Source organism: Euleptes europaea, chromosome 10 (genome assembly GCF_029931775.1).
Source record: "Euleptes europaea isolate rEulEur1 chromosome 10, rEulEur1.hap1, whole genome shotgun sequence".
Classification (NCBI taxonomy): domain Eukaryota; kingdom Metazoa; phylum Chordata; class Lepidosauria; order Squamata; family Sphaerodactylidae; genus Euleptes; species Euleptes europaea.
In genome coordinates, this window is record NC_079321.1 from 17,650,284 (window position 1) to 17,666,518 (window position 16,235).

At 45.0% G+C, this 16,235-nt stretch overlaps 1 protein-coding gene across 3 annotated transcripts in view; it reads left to right on the forward strand.

Moving 5' to 3' along the window:
• The window catches only part of RANBP17 (RAN binding protein 17), a 219,227-nt gene that overhangs the window by 170,849 nt on the left and 32,143 nt on the right, over positions 1-16,235 (forward strand). For 2 of the 3 annotated variants that reach the window (XM_056856025.1, XM_056856026.1), the window contains exons 23-25: positions 1,841-2,055; positions 6,303-6,441; positions 14,861-15,027. In XM_056856025.1, the coding sequence (XP_056712003.1) occupies positions 1,841-2,055; positions 6,303-6,441; positions 14,861-15,027 (521 nt within the window). Of the gene's footprint in view, positions 1-1,840; positions 2,056-6,302; positions 6,442-14,860; positions 15,028-16,235 lie in introns of those variants that run through there. The other variant, XM_056856027.1, reaches the window with a different exon arrangement.

Below are 16,235 nucleotides of genomic sequence, written 5' to 3' on the forward strand. Positions count from 1 at the left end.
TTTGCTCAGTTTTGAATGAGTTCATCAGAATGAAGAGAACCATCTTCCTACATCTTTCAAACAGGCTACTGTTCTCATAAGCTAATTGACTGCTTTGCTAATTTTGGGCGGATCCAGGTGTTAGAATAGGTTCCACCAGTTCAGTAGTATAATATTCTTTAAGCTGTCTGCAGCAAACTTATTTCTTGAACGAGTGATACCTAGCCTTAGATTTATTACAGCAGCGTGGCTTTCAGGCGCCGGTGTGTTTGCCCCCATGCCAGAGTAGGTGCCACTTTATTCCGTGACGTGGCACTTATGCTGGCATGAGGTCACACCAGCTCCCAAAGAGCTCCAGCCCCCCCCCCCCTTTCAGGATTTTCAGCCTTAGTTCATTTCTTTAATACCTGTAGTTTAACTTGAGAAATTATTCTGCTGAAGCCAGCTGTGAACTTCTGTGAACTCTTCCAATAGATCCAGCCCATATAGTCCAGCAGAGTTGCTTTCAGGTGGAGAAATAGCAGTGAAGCGCTGGGGCAACTTCTTGTGATTGCTCTCATAGCTCAAAGTCAAGAGAGCTGAACTGGGGCGTGCTTTGTGCCTTGTATCATCGTCTGTTTCTCGTGCATGGACAGGAGCATGGACATACAAGGACGTATGAACCTACAGCAGGAAGCCCCTTTCCCCTCTCTCTGCATTTCCTCAAGCAATTCTAGGCCATTAGCACTGAGGGTCCGGCTTTCCTGAAGTAAGGGGGTTGACCAGTTTCTGTTGGGAATTTCCATCACGAGGTGGGCAGTAGAATTCCAAGGCAGCGTCTTTCTTCTCTCACAGCAGCATCATTGAGGGCTGAGGAAGCTAGGCTGCCCAAACAGGAAACTGCTTCCTGGCTGTCCTAGGCCCTCTCTTTGTTCATGTCCATTCCTATCTCTCATCAGGTGCCTACAAAGAGGGCCCCACCACAGACAAGTATCAAAGACTGCTCGTCACCCTGAATGAGCAGGGCCTGGAAAGTTATTACACTAGCAATGTCCACAAACACCAGAACGGCCCCGTCACAACCCACAAGAGATGCTGTGTGTGGGGAGAAGTGGAGGAGGGTATCTTTTGCCTGGCCTAGTCTGAGCTGGCACAGGCAGGAGTCCCCTAAATGCGCCTCCAGCGCCCATTCTGCAGAACCTAAGGTGGAGGTCTGCAGATCCCACTTTAAGAAACACGGGAACAGAATATTTATAGGCTTCTAACAATACTTTTATGAGTGGAGCATTTAAAGCTTCCCCACCCTGCATTATCTAAAGGGACATTGAGGGGTTTTTTTTAAGTGTCTTACGTCTGTCACTATTAAATGGGTTTCATGCCTGGCACCGTTAACAAGAGCCATGCGGTTTTCTGATCTCCAGATAGGCGCTGGCTCCTACTGGGAAACAGTTGCATCACTGTTGTAGCAGAGCGGTGAGGTACTAAGGGAGTTATCTGCATTTGTAACCTGGCTCAAGAGCCTGACCTTGCAAAGGAAGTATCTGTGTTTATGCCCTGTGTATAATATGTATGTATATTAATCATTTGAAGAGATCCAGTGCTATTTCCTAGAGTATGAGACGTTTGCTAGGTCCAGCAGATACTGCCAAGCTCAGAGATAGTGCTCCTGCCTCGTAGTCTGAGTATGCAACTTCGGTTGAAATATATTTATATGATTCATTTATAATGTTGTTATAACTATTCCCTAATATAAAATATTAAGTGCATCCAATCAATTACAAAAAATATGTGAAATAAAAATGTTAAGTGACACAGTTATCAGGATTTTTCAATTACTCACATCAATTTTCCTTTTCTCTCCTTCTCCACCCCTTGCAAACAGGTAATCAGATCCTGTCCCTTGGGAATCTGTCAAAAGATCAAGTTTATCCATTGAAACTCAAGGGTATTTCCATCTGTTATTCTGCACTCAAATCTGCCTTGTGTGGAAATTATGTCAGCTTTGGCGTCTTCAAGTTGTATGGGGACAACCACTTTGACAATGTACTTCAGGCCTTTGTCAAAATGCTTCTCTCAGTATCCCACAGTGACTTGCTAGTAAGCAATTACTCATCTTGGGAGTCTTTATGCAAAATATGTAGTCACCACCAAAGGCTTAAAACTAAGAGACCGGGGGTGGGGGTGGGGAATCTAGAACAGCTCAAATGCATTTTTTTTATTTTAGTCTTGATTCCTTGAATTTATTTCCATTCCTACAATTAAGAAAAAACCATGATTATCTCAAGTGATAAAGGTTCACTTCAAAATATTCAAAATAACATCCGGATAAGATGAGGGTTGGCTGAGTTATTTTATGTGTCCTCTTGGATGGCAGTAGGATTGCCTCGGTGTTTCTTGGAGCCTAAATCGAGCCCCACCCCATTGTTTGCCATGGTCTAATTTGGTTCACTGCCCTATTGTGGCTTCTGTGATGAGTGAGTAAGCATGTTGAGAGTCAAACGGCGTGACGGGAGAATCCTCGTCCATGTACACGAGGGTCTAGAAGTGGGAACTTTGTTTTCATTTTAAAAAACGAGCCAGCGAGCAAGGGGAGCTAAACCCTTCCCCTTCCCCCCACCTTACCTTGCTGAACCTCACTACACAGTTCACTTTACCTTTGTTGAGCTAGTGTGGAAGAAATATAATCAAAGTAGCAGAACACAGCAAACACCAGAATGGCCCTGTCACAACCCACAGTAAACCCTGTGTGTGGGGAGGAGGAGGTTATCTTTTGCCTAGCCTGAGCTGGCTAGGGTTGCCAGCTCCAGGTTGGGGAAAACTTGGAGATTTTTGGGACAGAGCCTGAGGAGGGCGGGGTTTGAAGAAGGGAGGGGCTTCAATGCCATGGAGTCCAATCGCCAAAGCGGCCATTTTCTCCAGGTGAACTGATCTTTATCGGCTGGAGATCAGTTGTAGTAGCAGGAGATCTCCAGCTAGTACCTGGAGGTTGGCAACACTAGAGCTGGCACAGGCAGGAGTGCTCTAAATGCTCCTCCAACGCCCGTTCTGCAGACCCCAGGTTGGAGGTCTACAGACCTCACTTTAAGAAACACAGGAACAGAATATTTATAAGCTTCTAACATTACCTTTGCCCCTAACCTGGATGGCCCAGGCTAGCCTGATCTCGTCAGATCTCAGAAGCTAAGCAGGGTTGGCCCTGGTTAGTATTTCGATGGGAGACCCACCAAGGAATACCAGGGTTGCTGTGTAGAGGAAGGCACTGGCAAACCACCTCTCTTAGTCTCTTGCCATGAAAACCCCAAAAAGGGGTCGCCATAAGTCGGCTGCGACTTGACGGCACTTTATACACACACACAACATGACCTTTATGAGTGGAACATTTAAAGCTTTCCCAATCTGCATTATCTAAAGGGACATTGAGGTGTTTTTTTTTTAAGTGCTTGACATCTGTCACTATTAAATGGGTTTCATGCCTGGCACCGTTAACAAGACCCATGCGTTTTTCTGATCTCCAGATAGGCTCTGGCTCCCCTTGCCCGCATATCCAGTTTTTTAAAAAAATTCCCTCTTGCATATGAACACATAAGCATGTGTATAATTACATGTGGGGGACCCCCCCCCCATATTTCTAATTTGACTCTGGCCAACGATTAAGAAAAACGGGGCATGTCTGCTAAAGTGATATTTTCTTCTCTGGCATCCTAGCCATTTGGGTTGCCTGGAAATCTTAGGGAGAAATCTGCTGTGTTCTCACGCCAACATTTGAACCCTGGTGTTGGATCCAATGAGTGATCCTTTCAGTACATACGCCTAAAATTTGTTTAATTTTGTTGTTCTTAGTTGGGTTTTATAGATCTCTCCCCCTCCCCGAGAAATATATACATGATTCTGGGAGGAGCATGTTATTCAAGCCACATGGCAAAGGAGAACTGATGCTGTAGCCTGTTACAGAATAGAAGAATGTTTACTCTCTTCTGCAGATACAGTCTTGTGCTGTGTTAGCAGATGTTTAGAAGCAGATGCTAGGCAAGCCATCTCCTTGCAAGAAAATAATAAAGTAGGAGAAGGCTCCCTAAAACGCTAGGTAGATGCAAGTTGCTGGGAATCTTCCCCTTCAAGTGCAGTTAACGTGCACATATGCTAGAAGTGCCAAATTGGAGGGGAGGGTCATCTGATTTGAAAAGGAGGAAGTAGGTAGCCTGCCACCTGCCCCCCCTTCAATAATTGTTGGGGCTCCAGCCAGCAGGGACCACTTCCTACACATTTGACCCAGCAGGTCACCACTGTTTAGTCCAGGACTTCCCTTAGCAAGTTAAATAGCTAGTGGCAATGGGTGTCATGACTGCCCCAGGGGCCCCCAAACTGAGTGGCATGGGGACTTTTTACAAACAGGAAGATGGTGAAGGAGAGAGGGGAAGAGCATCTCTGTCTCCATCTGTCTAGTCTCATGACAATTATATCACCTCCTTCACAGTGTCCACTGTGGATTGGATCCACCGGAAGAGTTCACAGAAGGTGCTAGTGGAGCAGATTTTCCCCTGCCTTCTTCCAGCAGCCTGTCCCAAAACCCCTGTCTTGAGGATTGGGAAAGTCTCCCAAGCAAATGCACTGTGATGGTGGGGAGGGGACTGCAGCAATGGCAGGGAATCAGGTAAAAGCTCCTCTTTCAGCCCTTCTGCTGAAGCCAGCTGTGAACTTCTGTGAACTCTTCCAATAGATCCAGCCCATATAGTCCAGCAGAGTTGTTTTCAGGTGAAGAAATAGCAGTGAAGTGCTGGGGCAACTTCTTGTGATTGCTTTCATAGCTCAAAGTCCGAAGGGGGAAAAACACTCACGTAACCGCATGATTGTGTGCAGCCAACATACCTCTGCGCTTTCCCCCTCACAGCAGCGGTGACAGCAATGGAAAATGAACAACAGGCAAGGGAATGCAATTAGGGTAACTGTTACAGAGTGGCTGCTGCAAAATTACTTTCACAGTTGTGTTGATGTGTCACTTTATGCAGGCGGGGCCATCCCTGGATTACAAGGCCTGAACACAGGCATGCCGTATCAGTGATGCTTTCAGCCATTCTTATGTTAGACAGCTGTCCAAGTGAAGGAACAGATTGTTGGGCTTTGGAGGTTCCATTGTCTTTGCATTCATTTGTATAAGTCTTAGGCAGGAGGGGGGAGTCCCGTAGAAGTTAGAAACGTGCCTCTCTTTTTGCAAAATTAAGCTGTGAGAGCCAGCGTGGTGTAGTGGTTAAGAGCGGAGGTTTGGAGTGGTGGACTCTGATCTGGAGAACCGGGTTTGATTCCCCACTCCTTCACATGAGCTGCCGACGCTAATCTGGTGAACTGGGTTGGTTTCCCCACTCCTCCACATGAAGCCAGCTGGGTGACCTTGGGCTAGTCACAGCTCTTAGAGCTCTCTCAGCCCCACCTACTTAACAGGGTGTCTGTTGTGGGGAGGGGAAGGGAAGGTGATTGTAAGCCAGTTTGAGTCTCCCTTAAGCGGTAGAGAAAGTCGGCATATAAAAACCAACTCTTCTTCTTCTAGTACAATATCTTTAAAAAGGGCCTTACACCTGTGCTGGGCAACTGATCGTGCTTTGACCAGATGTCCTTTGAATTTGCTGGCTAGCTCAAAGAGGATGGTGGGGGTAACTATCTCATTGGGATCATCCAGAATGTTTGGTTAGAAAAGCTGAAGTAGGGTTTGGCTAACATGGGGCAGAATGACACTAGTAAGAAAGAGAGGCTTAAGATGAATGGTCTCCTTCCTTTCCTCCAACACCCCTCATACACTTCAAACAAGAATGGATGCCCCACTCATCTTAGTCATCATAATATGACCCACTAGCCGATCTAGTGACCAGCTCCTGCTATACAGTTAAGCTTCATATTTGGGATCATGATAACTGGAGCATGATATGTCTAGAGTAAGAAGAAAAGTTAACATATAAGAGGATCCAATGCTGTAAATCACAAAGGTTGCATGCTCTATGGCAGTAAACATATAGGGTTATGTTTGCTCCAGAATTCCTGTGTGGCCATAAAGTTCCCAGTTCCCCACATCACTCACGAGCCCACCCCATGCAAGCAGAAGCAGAGCAAAGTATGCAAAGGCACCCAATAAACAGAATTTGCAGTGCAAAATGTTACTTCCTTTGACATCTGATGAGGTTAGCACAGAATAAATACAGCTTACAATTGACTAATATGAAAAATAGAAGACGTCTGATGTAATAATGGTCTAGAATACATTAAAATTACTTTACAGGTATCGTAATATTTTAATGTAATGTTTTTAAATAATTCATAGTTTCTCACCAATTCTCCTCTCTCTCTTTTACCCAAAGCAATATCGAAAGCTAAGCCAGTCCTATTACCCACTCTTGGAATGTCTTACCCAGGACCATATGAGTTTCATTACCAGTCTAGAGCCTCATGTACTAATGTATATATTCACTTCAATATCAGAAGGACTTACTGCACTGGGTAAGTATTCCTGTGTAATTCAACTGTGCAAGAACGACTGCGCTACGATGTGGTCTCAGTTTCAGATTTTATGTCATGACAGCGTCTCAAGTGCAACACAAACTTATTCGTAAATGCTAAGTTCCTTTTTTCATAAACACTTTTAAAATGGTATTCCTGTTCTGAGAAGGCAATTGACTGGAACGAGCAGTAGGAGGGCTAGTCTTCAGCTCACTGGCTTCATGCTACAATTCCCAGTAGATTCAACATAGCTGGATATACAACCCCAGTATGGTCACAGCCTGGGGGCTGCGATCTGAAAGCTAAGCTGTTTTTAATTCAAGTACCCTGGCTTAGTTGGTCTGCGGATCAGGCTGCAAGTAATTTAAGGATGCTTCGTTTCGTTTTATTTACTTCATTTATACCCCCCCTTTCTCCCCACTGGGGTCCCAAAGCAACTTACATCATTCTCCCCTCCTGCATGCTATCCTTGCAACAACCCTGTGAGGTAAGTTAAGCTGTGTGTGTGCATGACTGGCCCAAGGTGACCTAGCAGTCCTTCATGGCAGAGTGGGGATTTGAACCTGCGTCTCCCAAATCCTAGTCCATCACTCTAACCATGACACCACACCACACTGGCTGACATCTGCACCTGTTGGGCTTCCCTATAGCGTAAAGGCAGAAGTAGTCCCCTGTGAAAGCACCGGGTTATTACTGACCCATGGGGTGATGTCATCCCGACATTTACTAGGCAGACTATGCTTACGGGGTGGTTTGCCATTGCCTTCCCCGGTCGTCTACACTTTACCCCCATTTTACCAACCTCAGAAGGATGGAAGTCTGAGTCAACTTTGAACTGGCTACCTGAAATAGACTTACGTCAGGATTGAACTCAGGTCGTGAGCAGAGCTTTTGACTGCAGTACTGCGCCATGGGGCTCTATAGCATACCAAGTATTATATTTATAACCATGTTCTCCTACAGTGTCTCCTATACATGGAGATCAGTGTGTGTGTGTGAGATCTGACTGCCCACAAACACCAAGTACCTCTGTTGCTGCCTTGGAAATACACTGAAAAGTTTCTGCAAAGTCAACCATACAGATATACCTTACATCAGTGATACTCAGTGGCCTTTTATTATTTATGTAGAATATTTTTTCCTATCCTGCCTCTTCAGAGTCCACATTCAAAAGCAGTAAACAGGGGCAGGCTGGCCGTTTAGTTTACAGGGAAAGTTTGTGGTGGGCCCTGGAGGTTCCCTGGCAGCCAGGATCAGACAGAGCCAAGCCCCAGCAGCACTGCCGAGATCACCTGTCTCAGGCATGGCCAGCAGTGGGTGCCAGCTCACCTGTGGCCTTCAGGGCAGTAGTCGACAGGTGAAGTGACCCCTATTGGGGTTTCCACTGGCTAGACCTGAGCCAATGCTGTTTCCCGCGGCGCTGGCTTGTAGCGTCACAGGGGCCACCCATTCTGGGTGGCCTCAGGGCCATTTTAACATCCTGTCCTAGCCCTGACAGTAAACCTCGGACTACCAGAGCTGGGAAGTGGTATCAGGGGAACGCCTCACCCAATGCATCCTGTTAATGGACCCCCACAGGGAAACGGGTTGGTCATTGTGTGAAGCAGGATGCTGGACTAGATAAGTCCTGGCCTTGATCCAGCAGAGCTCTTCCTGAAATGAAAGCGGCAGCCATGATTTGAGCATGCCCGAACTGCAGTTGGCAAATACTGTTTGACAAATTATGTATAATGCTCTCAGATATGCTAATATTGAAGCATTAAAAGAATGGAGGCTGTTTCCTGTGCTTAGTAAACCAGAATAGGAAGTCGTGGCAGTAAGGCAGTCAACATCTGTATCTGCTAAGATTTCTTTTTTTACTTGTTTTATTCCCCCCCCCCCCGCTCCACCCCAGTCTTTGTGTCATTGAAATGTTTGGCGATGACTATAAAGCTTTTGGATTAAACATCAGAACAAAAGCTGTGAAAGCCCTACATCTCAAAGCTTTTTATTGAGGTTTTTTTACACTCATACAAAAATTCTGAATAGAAACACCACAGCTCCGTACTTCGTATTTCATACGCTGCAATAATGTTTATTCCTTTGGAATGCGCTGGTTGTAAATCATGTGTAATAGTAGCCCTCCTCTCGACTTCATAGTAAGGATAAACACTTCAACAGTCCTTTCCAAAAGTGTTTACCTGGCTTTTTCACAGCTGATTCAGTGAATTGAAACCTTCTAATGCTTCCTGTTTGCCATGTTCTCACTAATCCGCCAAGTGGAAACCTTTCCCATTCTCCTGTGATTGATAACGTGTTGCTTTCATTAACCGGAATGTGAAAGCATGATTCCCCCCCCCCTTTCTGTCCAGCCGTTTGTTTTTTTAATTGGCATTAATTGGTTTACTTTTCAAGTTGACTCTGGGTAAAGGAGATCATTCCGGTACTGTGGGAAAGGAGGCTGGTCAGAGGGAGAATCACGCTGAAACCGCTTCCTTTTATCTTCATCTTAAACAGAGTAAAACTCTTAAATTATGGCACGCTCAATAGTGGTTTGTCGAGCAGTTGAAAATCGTTCCTTCCTCCATCTCTGTTTGTTCATAAAATGTTATTGTTATGGGCCCATTAAAATATTTTTAAATGACTGCACCTTCATGGTACTTATGCAAAGGAGAGTTGGCTTGCGTACAGATACTGCATTCTTTTATTCTCATTCTTTACGCTGCTGGTCAGATATTCCCAGGCAGCACTGCTGTAGACATTTCCCCCTCTATTTACCAAAGCAACAATTGTCATTTTTCCCCTTAACTTGTTTGTTATTTGTTGTTTGTCTGTCTTGCCTTGAGTAAAATGCAATAAGGGCTCCGTTCGGCTTCAACAAATGACCCTGCTTGTCCATTAAAATCAGCATGGGGGTCTTGCATAACGTCCTCCTCTGTTACATCCTTGCAAGAGGAAGAAAAATGAGTGCCACAAGCATCTTTGATATACAGTTATGGGAAAATATAAGTAGCTCTTAATACTTAAATTGCATCCTCGTGAGCAGATGAGAGGGTAGACCTCTCCACTGTGCTGCTAAGATCACTTACAGAAGAATATAAAATATCTACTTGTACCGTATCAGCATGTTTAGAGCAGCTACTGGTTTTCTAAATGGACGTTAGTGATTTACTTTGTGTTATTCAATTTTAAAACAAATAGAGTCAAAGCACTGGTTTAAAAGTACTGCAGAATCCGCTTATGAAATATGCATTCCCCCAAATACATTTCGTGAAGTTGATGGTGTTCATTACTTTCATATTCAGTTTACAGGATAGGAAACTTTTAGTAGAGAAGCCATAAAGGGCATGATCCTCCAATCACATAAACAGGACACGTACAACACCCCCCCACACACACACAATTATTCAGCAGCAGTTGCTAAATACTAAGGACTCAATTTGTGTCCAGTACTTAACATAACTTAGAGGAAACCAAAACATGGGAGCTAAAAAAAAACCCTAAAAGATTAGCAAAAGCTTTTTTTTTGGTGCCTAGTACAAATATTGAACTGAAACAGTTTGTTTTTCTGTTACCCACCATTATTTTGAACTATGTTGTCTCTTTATCTTTTTCAAATGAAGCATTTCTTAATGGGTCATTTTTTTAAGAGAGGAGAGAGAAATTCTTAGGGAGGTCTGGCTTGGTTTGGATAATAGTCTCCTCGCACCCCATGTCATACCTATGGAAAGGGGGCAAGATTACCCTTCCATCTTTACCAGTGAGCACATTTGTCATATTGGCTGGCCCTGTGTAAACACAGTGTATGTACAAAAAAAACCCAAAAACAAAAACAAAACCAAGGCCTATAAGCCTAAATAAACATTGAAATAGATATCCCAGGCAAAATCCAGGAAAATCAGGAGCTGTGGGCATCAGATTTTCAGCACTGTTGGAATAGTATGCCCATCCATGAACATGTGAAGCTGCCTTCTACTGAATCAGACCCTTGGTCCATCCAAGTCAGTATTGTCTACTCTGACCGGTAGCGGCTCTCCAGGGTCTCAGGGAGAGGTCTTGCCTAGTCCCTTTAAGTGGAGATGCCGGGGATTGAACCTGGGACCTTCTGCATGCCAAGCAGGTGCTCTACCACTGAGCCATGGCCCCTCCCCAAATGCATGAATGTCCGGTGGCTGCAGGTGGGGCAGGAAGGGAAGGCACACTCTTTCTCCCCCACCGAAGAAAGGTAAGGGAGAGTATCACGTAAAGTGGGCTGTTCTACTGGCTCTCCGAAGAATAAATTTGCTATATCTCATATACTGCTGAACAATAGTAGTTGAATCAGCTGGAAATACTTCAATATTTAGAGAAATTTAATGATAAAAAACAAACAAGTAAGGACAGAGTTAAGGCATAACATTCACAAAAATGCCAAAAAACAAGGAAATGGAACAGGAAGCAATTCCTTCCTTCCCTTGGTGACCAGTACAGTAGTTTTAATTCTGTGCTTTAAAACAGCTGTGAAGTACTAAAAGCAGGCCATAAGACACCTGACTGGCTTCATTTCCTGCTCTTGAGCAGCGGCTTCTCTTCTGAACTGGATAGTTATGACACTTATTTTTGTATTAGGCTATTTAATAGGGCCATTATTGTACTCTGCTTGGAACGTTTGGCCGCTGCATGAAAGAGCCCGCTGGGCTAGATGGACCACTGGTATGATCCGGCATGGCAGATCTTAAATTCACTCTCTGTACACAGCTGATGGATCTGTGTGCGTGATCATTATGGCAGCACTCCTCCCATGTAAATAACTTGCTGTAAATCACAACATTTGTCTATTAAAAGCAAATCCATTCAAAATGAATACTTTAAGATTGGCTGCACATTGAACAGTTATAATGTTAAAAGAAGGATGTAGACGAGCTGGAACTAGTCCAGAGGAAGGCAACAAAGATGGTGGGTCTGGAGAACAAGTCCTATGAGGAAAGGTTGAAGGAGCTGGGTATGTTTAGCCTGAAGAGGTTAAGACTGAGAGGTGATATGATAACCATCTTCAAGTACTTGAAGGGCTGTCATATAGAGGATGGTGCCGAGTTGTTTTCTGTTGCCCCAGAAGGTCGGACCAGAACCAACGGGTTGAAATTAAATCAAAAGAGTTTCTGTTCTAGACATTAGGAAGAAGGGCTTTGGCTCAGTGGTAGAGCATCTGCTTCCTAGGCAGAAGGTCCCAGGTTCAATCCCCAGCATCCCCACTTAAAGGGACTAGGCAAGTAGGTGACGTGAAAGACCTCTGCCTGAGACCCTGGAGAGCCGCTGCCAGTCTGAGTAGACAGTACTGACGTTGATGGACCAAGGGTCTGATTCAGTAGAAGGCAGCTTCATGTGTACATTGGTCCCAGGTTCAATCCCTGGCATTTCCAGTTAAAGACCTATGTGAAAGACCTATGTCTGAGACCCTGGAGAGGCTCTGCCAGCGTGAGTAGACAGTACAGGCCTTGATGGACCAATGGGTTTCATTCAGTATAAGGTGACTTCATGTGTACATACATAGAGCAATGAGGTTGTCTGTATGGAATTCAGTACCTCATAGGATTGCTGCCAGGGTAAAATGGTACAGCTCTGCATGCCTCCCTGAGCAACATGTTAGAAAGACGGAATATTAATATGATGATGAAACAATGAATATATGGGGTGGGTAGAGCGAGATTTTGCAAAGAGTGAAACTCCCCAGGGAAGAGTTGTGAATGTTCACTTCCATTTGACGTCAGTCAGAAATTCATAGGAATGCTCCATACTTGGTAAGATTAAGAGAGTCTCGAGACTGATTGTAGCTAAATTGTCTGCAAAAGCCTTCCAAAGACCTCAGGAGAACTTAGCTTAGGAAAAAAAACGTATTGCAGTGATGTTCAAATACAAGTAAACTTCAAAACAACATTTATGTAGCAGAACTGGCACAGTTCAACACTCTGGCGTCTAGAGGGAAGTTCTCAGATGCACGCTGCAATATTGGCAAGCTTCCACTTAGCACAGTTTAGGGGGATACACTTAATTGAGTCTATCGTAGCCTTTTCTTTTCTCCTGCAAATGAATATTTTAACAGTTTAATGCTTGTGCATGCGTGCCCTCATCCAAAAACAGAGAATCTCAAAACAAATCTGTGATCTTTGGAAGTCTCAGACTTTCAATCCAGTCAAAGTGCAAAGGGTACTTCACCAGGGAGCAGGTTGAATCCCTAAATCCTGGCATGCTCCCATGAACGTGATGCGTTATTTTTCATACCAGTATCATTTCCAAGATCTCCGTTTCTAACAAATAAGAAAGACAAATGACTTTTAATAGCATTTTTAAAAAAAATTATGACTTGATGCAGAGAAGTTGCACTGGAATACAGAAGTCACACGAGAGAAATATTTGGAATAAGAAAGAAGATGGTAGGATCCAGTAAAGGAGCCCCGTGGCGCAGAGTGGTAAGCTGCAGTACTGCAGTCAAAAGCTCTGCTGACGACCTGAGTTCGATCCCGACAGAAGTCGGTTTCAGGTAGCCAGCTCAAGGTTGACTCAGCCTGCCATCCTTCTGAGGTCGGTAAAATGAGTACCCAGCTTGCTGGGGGTAAAGGGAAGATGACTGGGGAAGGCAGTGGCAAACCACCCCGTAAAAAAAGTCTGCCTAGTAAACGTCGGGATGTGACGTCACCCCATGGGTCAGGAATGACCCGGTGCTTGCACAGGGGACCTTTACCTTTAGGATCCAGTAAGGAAAAATGGGATGAGACTGGCCAAATTCCACATGCTGGTGTATATAAACAGGTAGATTTGCCCAGCGGCAAAACAGCATGCATTGGAGTAAGGTAATAGGGTGTGATGAAAGCACTAGAGTTTTATCAGAAGTATAGGACAGGGGCAGGGCGAGTCCTAGCTAGGGCAAATACCATAACCGTTCTCCAAGGAATGACTAAAAGGATTGAGAGAGTTTTACGTGGATTCTGTTGACCAGGGGTCCCTGTCCTTTTTGAGCCTGTGGGAACCTTTGGAATTCTGATATACTGTGGTGGGCGTAGCCATTAAATGACTGACGTAAAATGGCTGCTGCAGGAGGAGGAGCTAGCCACGAAATGGCTGTTGCGGCTTACTTTCATTCGCACAGTGAAGATCCTTGTGCTGTGGTGGCAGCCCCTGCCAAAGCAAGACTTTTATAAACCTGCAGAGCCAACCCCATCTCCAGTGCTCAGTCAGAAGCCTTTCTGGGCAAAAGCCCTCCCTGCCCACTTTCTAAAAACACTTGGTGGGCACCAGAAAAGGTGTTGGTGGGTTCCATGACACCCACAGACGCCACATTGGGGACTCCTGCCATTGACTGTAGTGGACTTACAAAGGTATGGAAGGCTTGCATTGACCACATGGTCCTACCTTTTGATGGGCAAGGTAAACTTTATGCCGGCAAGCTGCAAAGTAATGTGATTCAGAACGACACATCGACGTTGCATCAGATACAGATAGGTTTTAGTCCTGTAATGAGTTTCGTTTGCTCCAGATTCAGTTAGTAAAGATGTAACATGATCCCCATGCTCCAGTTACTTGCAACATAATCCAGAAGCACTCGTAGAGACGGCATCATTATATTCAGATCATAAAAGGAAACTAATTAAGTATCCAACTAGAAATTTCTTTCCGCACTCTTTACGTCTTACCCCACTTCCCACCTATGTAGAGTTTAAAAGTTTTGAGAGACAGAGTAATACCGTAGTTAGCTAGCATGCTGGATTAGCATCTGGGAGACCCAGATTCAGATCCCCACAGTTCCATGAAGATTGCTGGGTGACCTTGGGCTGGTCATGCTCCCCTAACCTACCTCGCAGGGTTGTAGTGAGGATACAGCTGGGAAGGGACTTGAATGTGTGCTGAGTCCTGAGCTCTTCGGAGGAGGAAGAACAGGATAAAAATATAGGTAGATACTGTACCAATAACGAGGTGAGTTTTGGTCACTCTTTCCACTCTTGTTAAGGTCATGAGGTGTTCAACCTGCAACTTTAATTTCATTTGCGTTTTTGATGGGGGGGAAGGCAGTGCATGCTAAATTTTAAAGCAAGGAAACAAAAAAAATCATGTTTTATTCTCCAAGCACAAACTCCTCAGAATTCATAATTTCCTAGCAATAAGGAAACAGCTGGAATCCTGCAATTTGTAACGCGCAGCAGGAGCGCTTGCAACTAGGCAGGCTATCAGTGGGGTACAGCAGTCCTCCCGTGCTGTGTGGAGTGAGATGAAGGGTCTAGAGCAGGAAATCTGCTTTGGAATATGGGGGTACCTGCCGAACAAGAGCAGCCGTGGGGTGAAGTGGGCCATCTAGCTATCTGATCGCATTGCAAGCTTGAGGTTTTCCTTTTCTCCTTCGGCGCAGAATGTTAATAAACAACAAAAATGTTCACAAATAATGACCTTTTATTTCATTGTGTCTGCACAGATACAATTGTCTCCTCCAGCTGTTGTGCTAGTTTAGACTACATTGTCACCTACCTCTTCAAGCACATAGCAAAAGAAGGCAAGAAGCCCCTCAGATGTAGAGAGATTTCCCAAGACGGGCAAAGGTTACTGCTCTTTATGCAACAGAATTCAGAAGTGCTGCAGCAGGTAAACTGAGGTGTTTTTCTATTTTCATATATTTCTGTTCTCTCCCTCTCCCTTCTCTCTCTCTCTTAGCTCTCATTTTCCTCATTGTATACACAATGGGCATAACTCTACAGGATGTTTAGTTCCACAGTTATTTCAAAGGGCATTCTGTTTTCTTGCTAAAAAAAAATGTGACCTCCCCTCCGGGCTCCTCTTCTCAGGGAAAACCCCATATTTCTCCCCAGCAGGTGTTGACAGTATCCTGTCAACCTGTGTCACAGGTGGGGTTGGACACTGTGTGGAGGAGCGTATCAAGGGGTCCCTCTTCTCCCCTCACATCAGTGTCAAAACCAGAAGTGGCAGGGGTTCTGTGTCAGCTCTGACATCTGTGCTAGTGCCCTGGAAAGGGGCAAGATGGAAGCGAACTACCCAGAATGCAGGAGTGCGCTCAGGGAGCCCTAGACATCTCCTTCCCTCCCCCTTTCAGATGGGCTGGTGTTTCTTCTTTGCCCTTGGTCTTTCTGTGAAGGTGGTAGTAGCATCAAAATTGATTGACATGTCCTGCCATTATAAGACAAGTGAGCAAGCAAGGTGTGGAAGGGACCATGAACTCTGGAAACTCCCGCTTTCATTGCCTTGCACAGCCCTGCCCCTCTGTCTATGCAGCCCTTCTCTATCAGTCCCACTAGTTATTACCAAGGCACTTCAGTCTGTAGATGATTAGTCTGATCTTACATTTATTCCGGCTTATCTTTTGTTCGCAAAGCAAATGTTAGCAACAGTTTCGTGGCTCTGAGAAGACGCAAGGTCACTGGAGTGGGCTGAAATTTTGTTCCAGTTATTGGGGTGGGTCCAACCACTTTCCAAGTAGTCTTCCTTCCGTCTAAAAAGACTTCATCCAACTTAAGAGGTTCCTCCTCCAAAGAATGAACTACCTAAGCTGAAGGAAGGCTTCAAACTTTGCTCAGTGGAGTGGGGGGATAGGGGTACAATCACCCTCGCTACTATGGATGCTGAAAGTTCAGTTTCAATTTTAGTGCACAAATTCTGATTCCCCAGTGACAGAATAGTGGACATGTTAAGAACTAGACCAGGGGTGTCAAACATAAGGCCCAAGAGCCGCATCCAGCCCCTTGAGAGCTCTTATCTGGCCCACAAGCCAGTTGAGGCAGCCCCCCTACCCCAGTCTGGGCCAGCAAGGCATGGCCCGGCCCGCCCAAGTGACATTT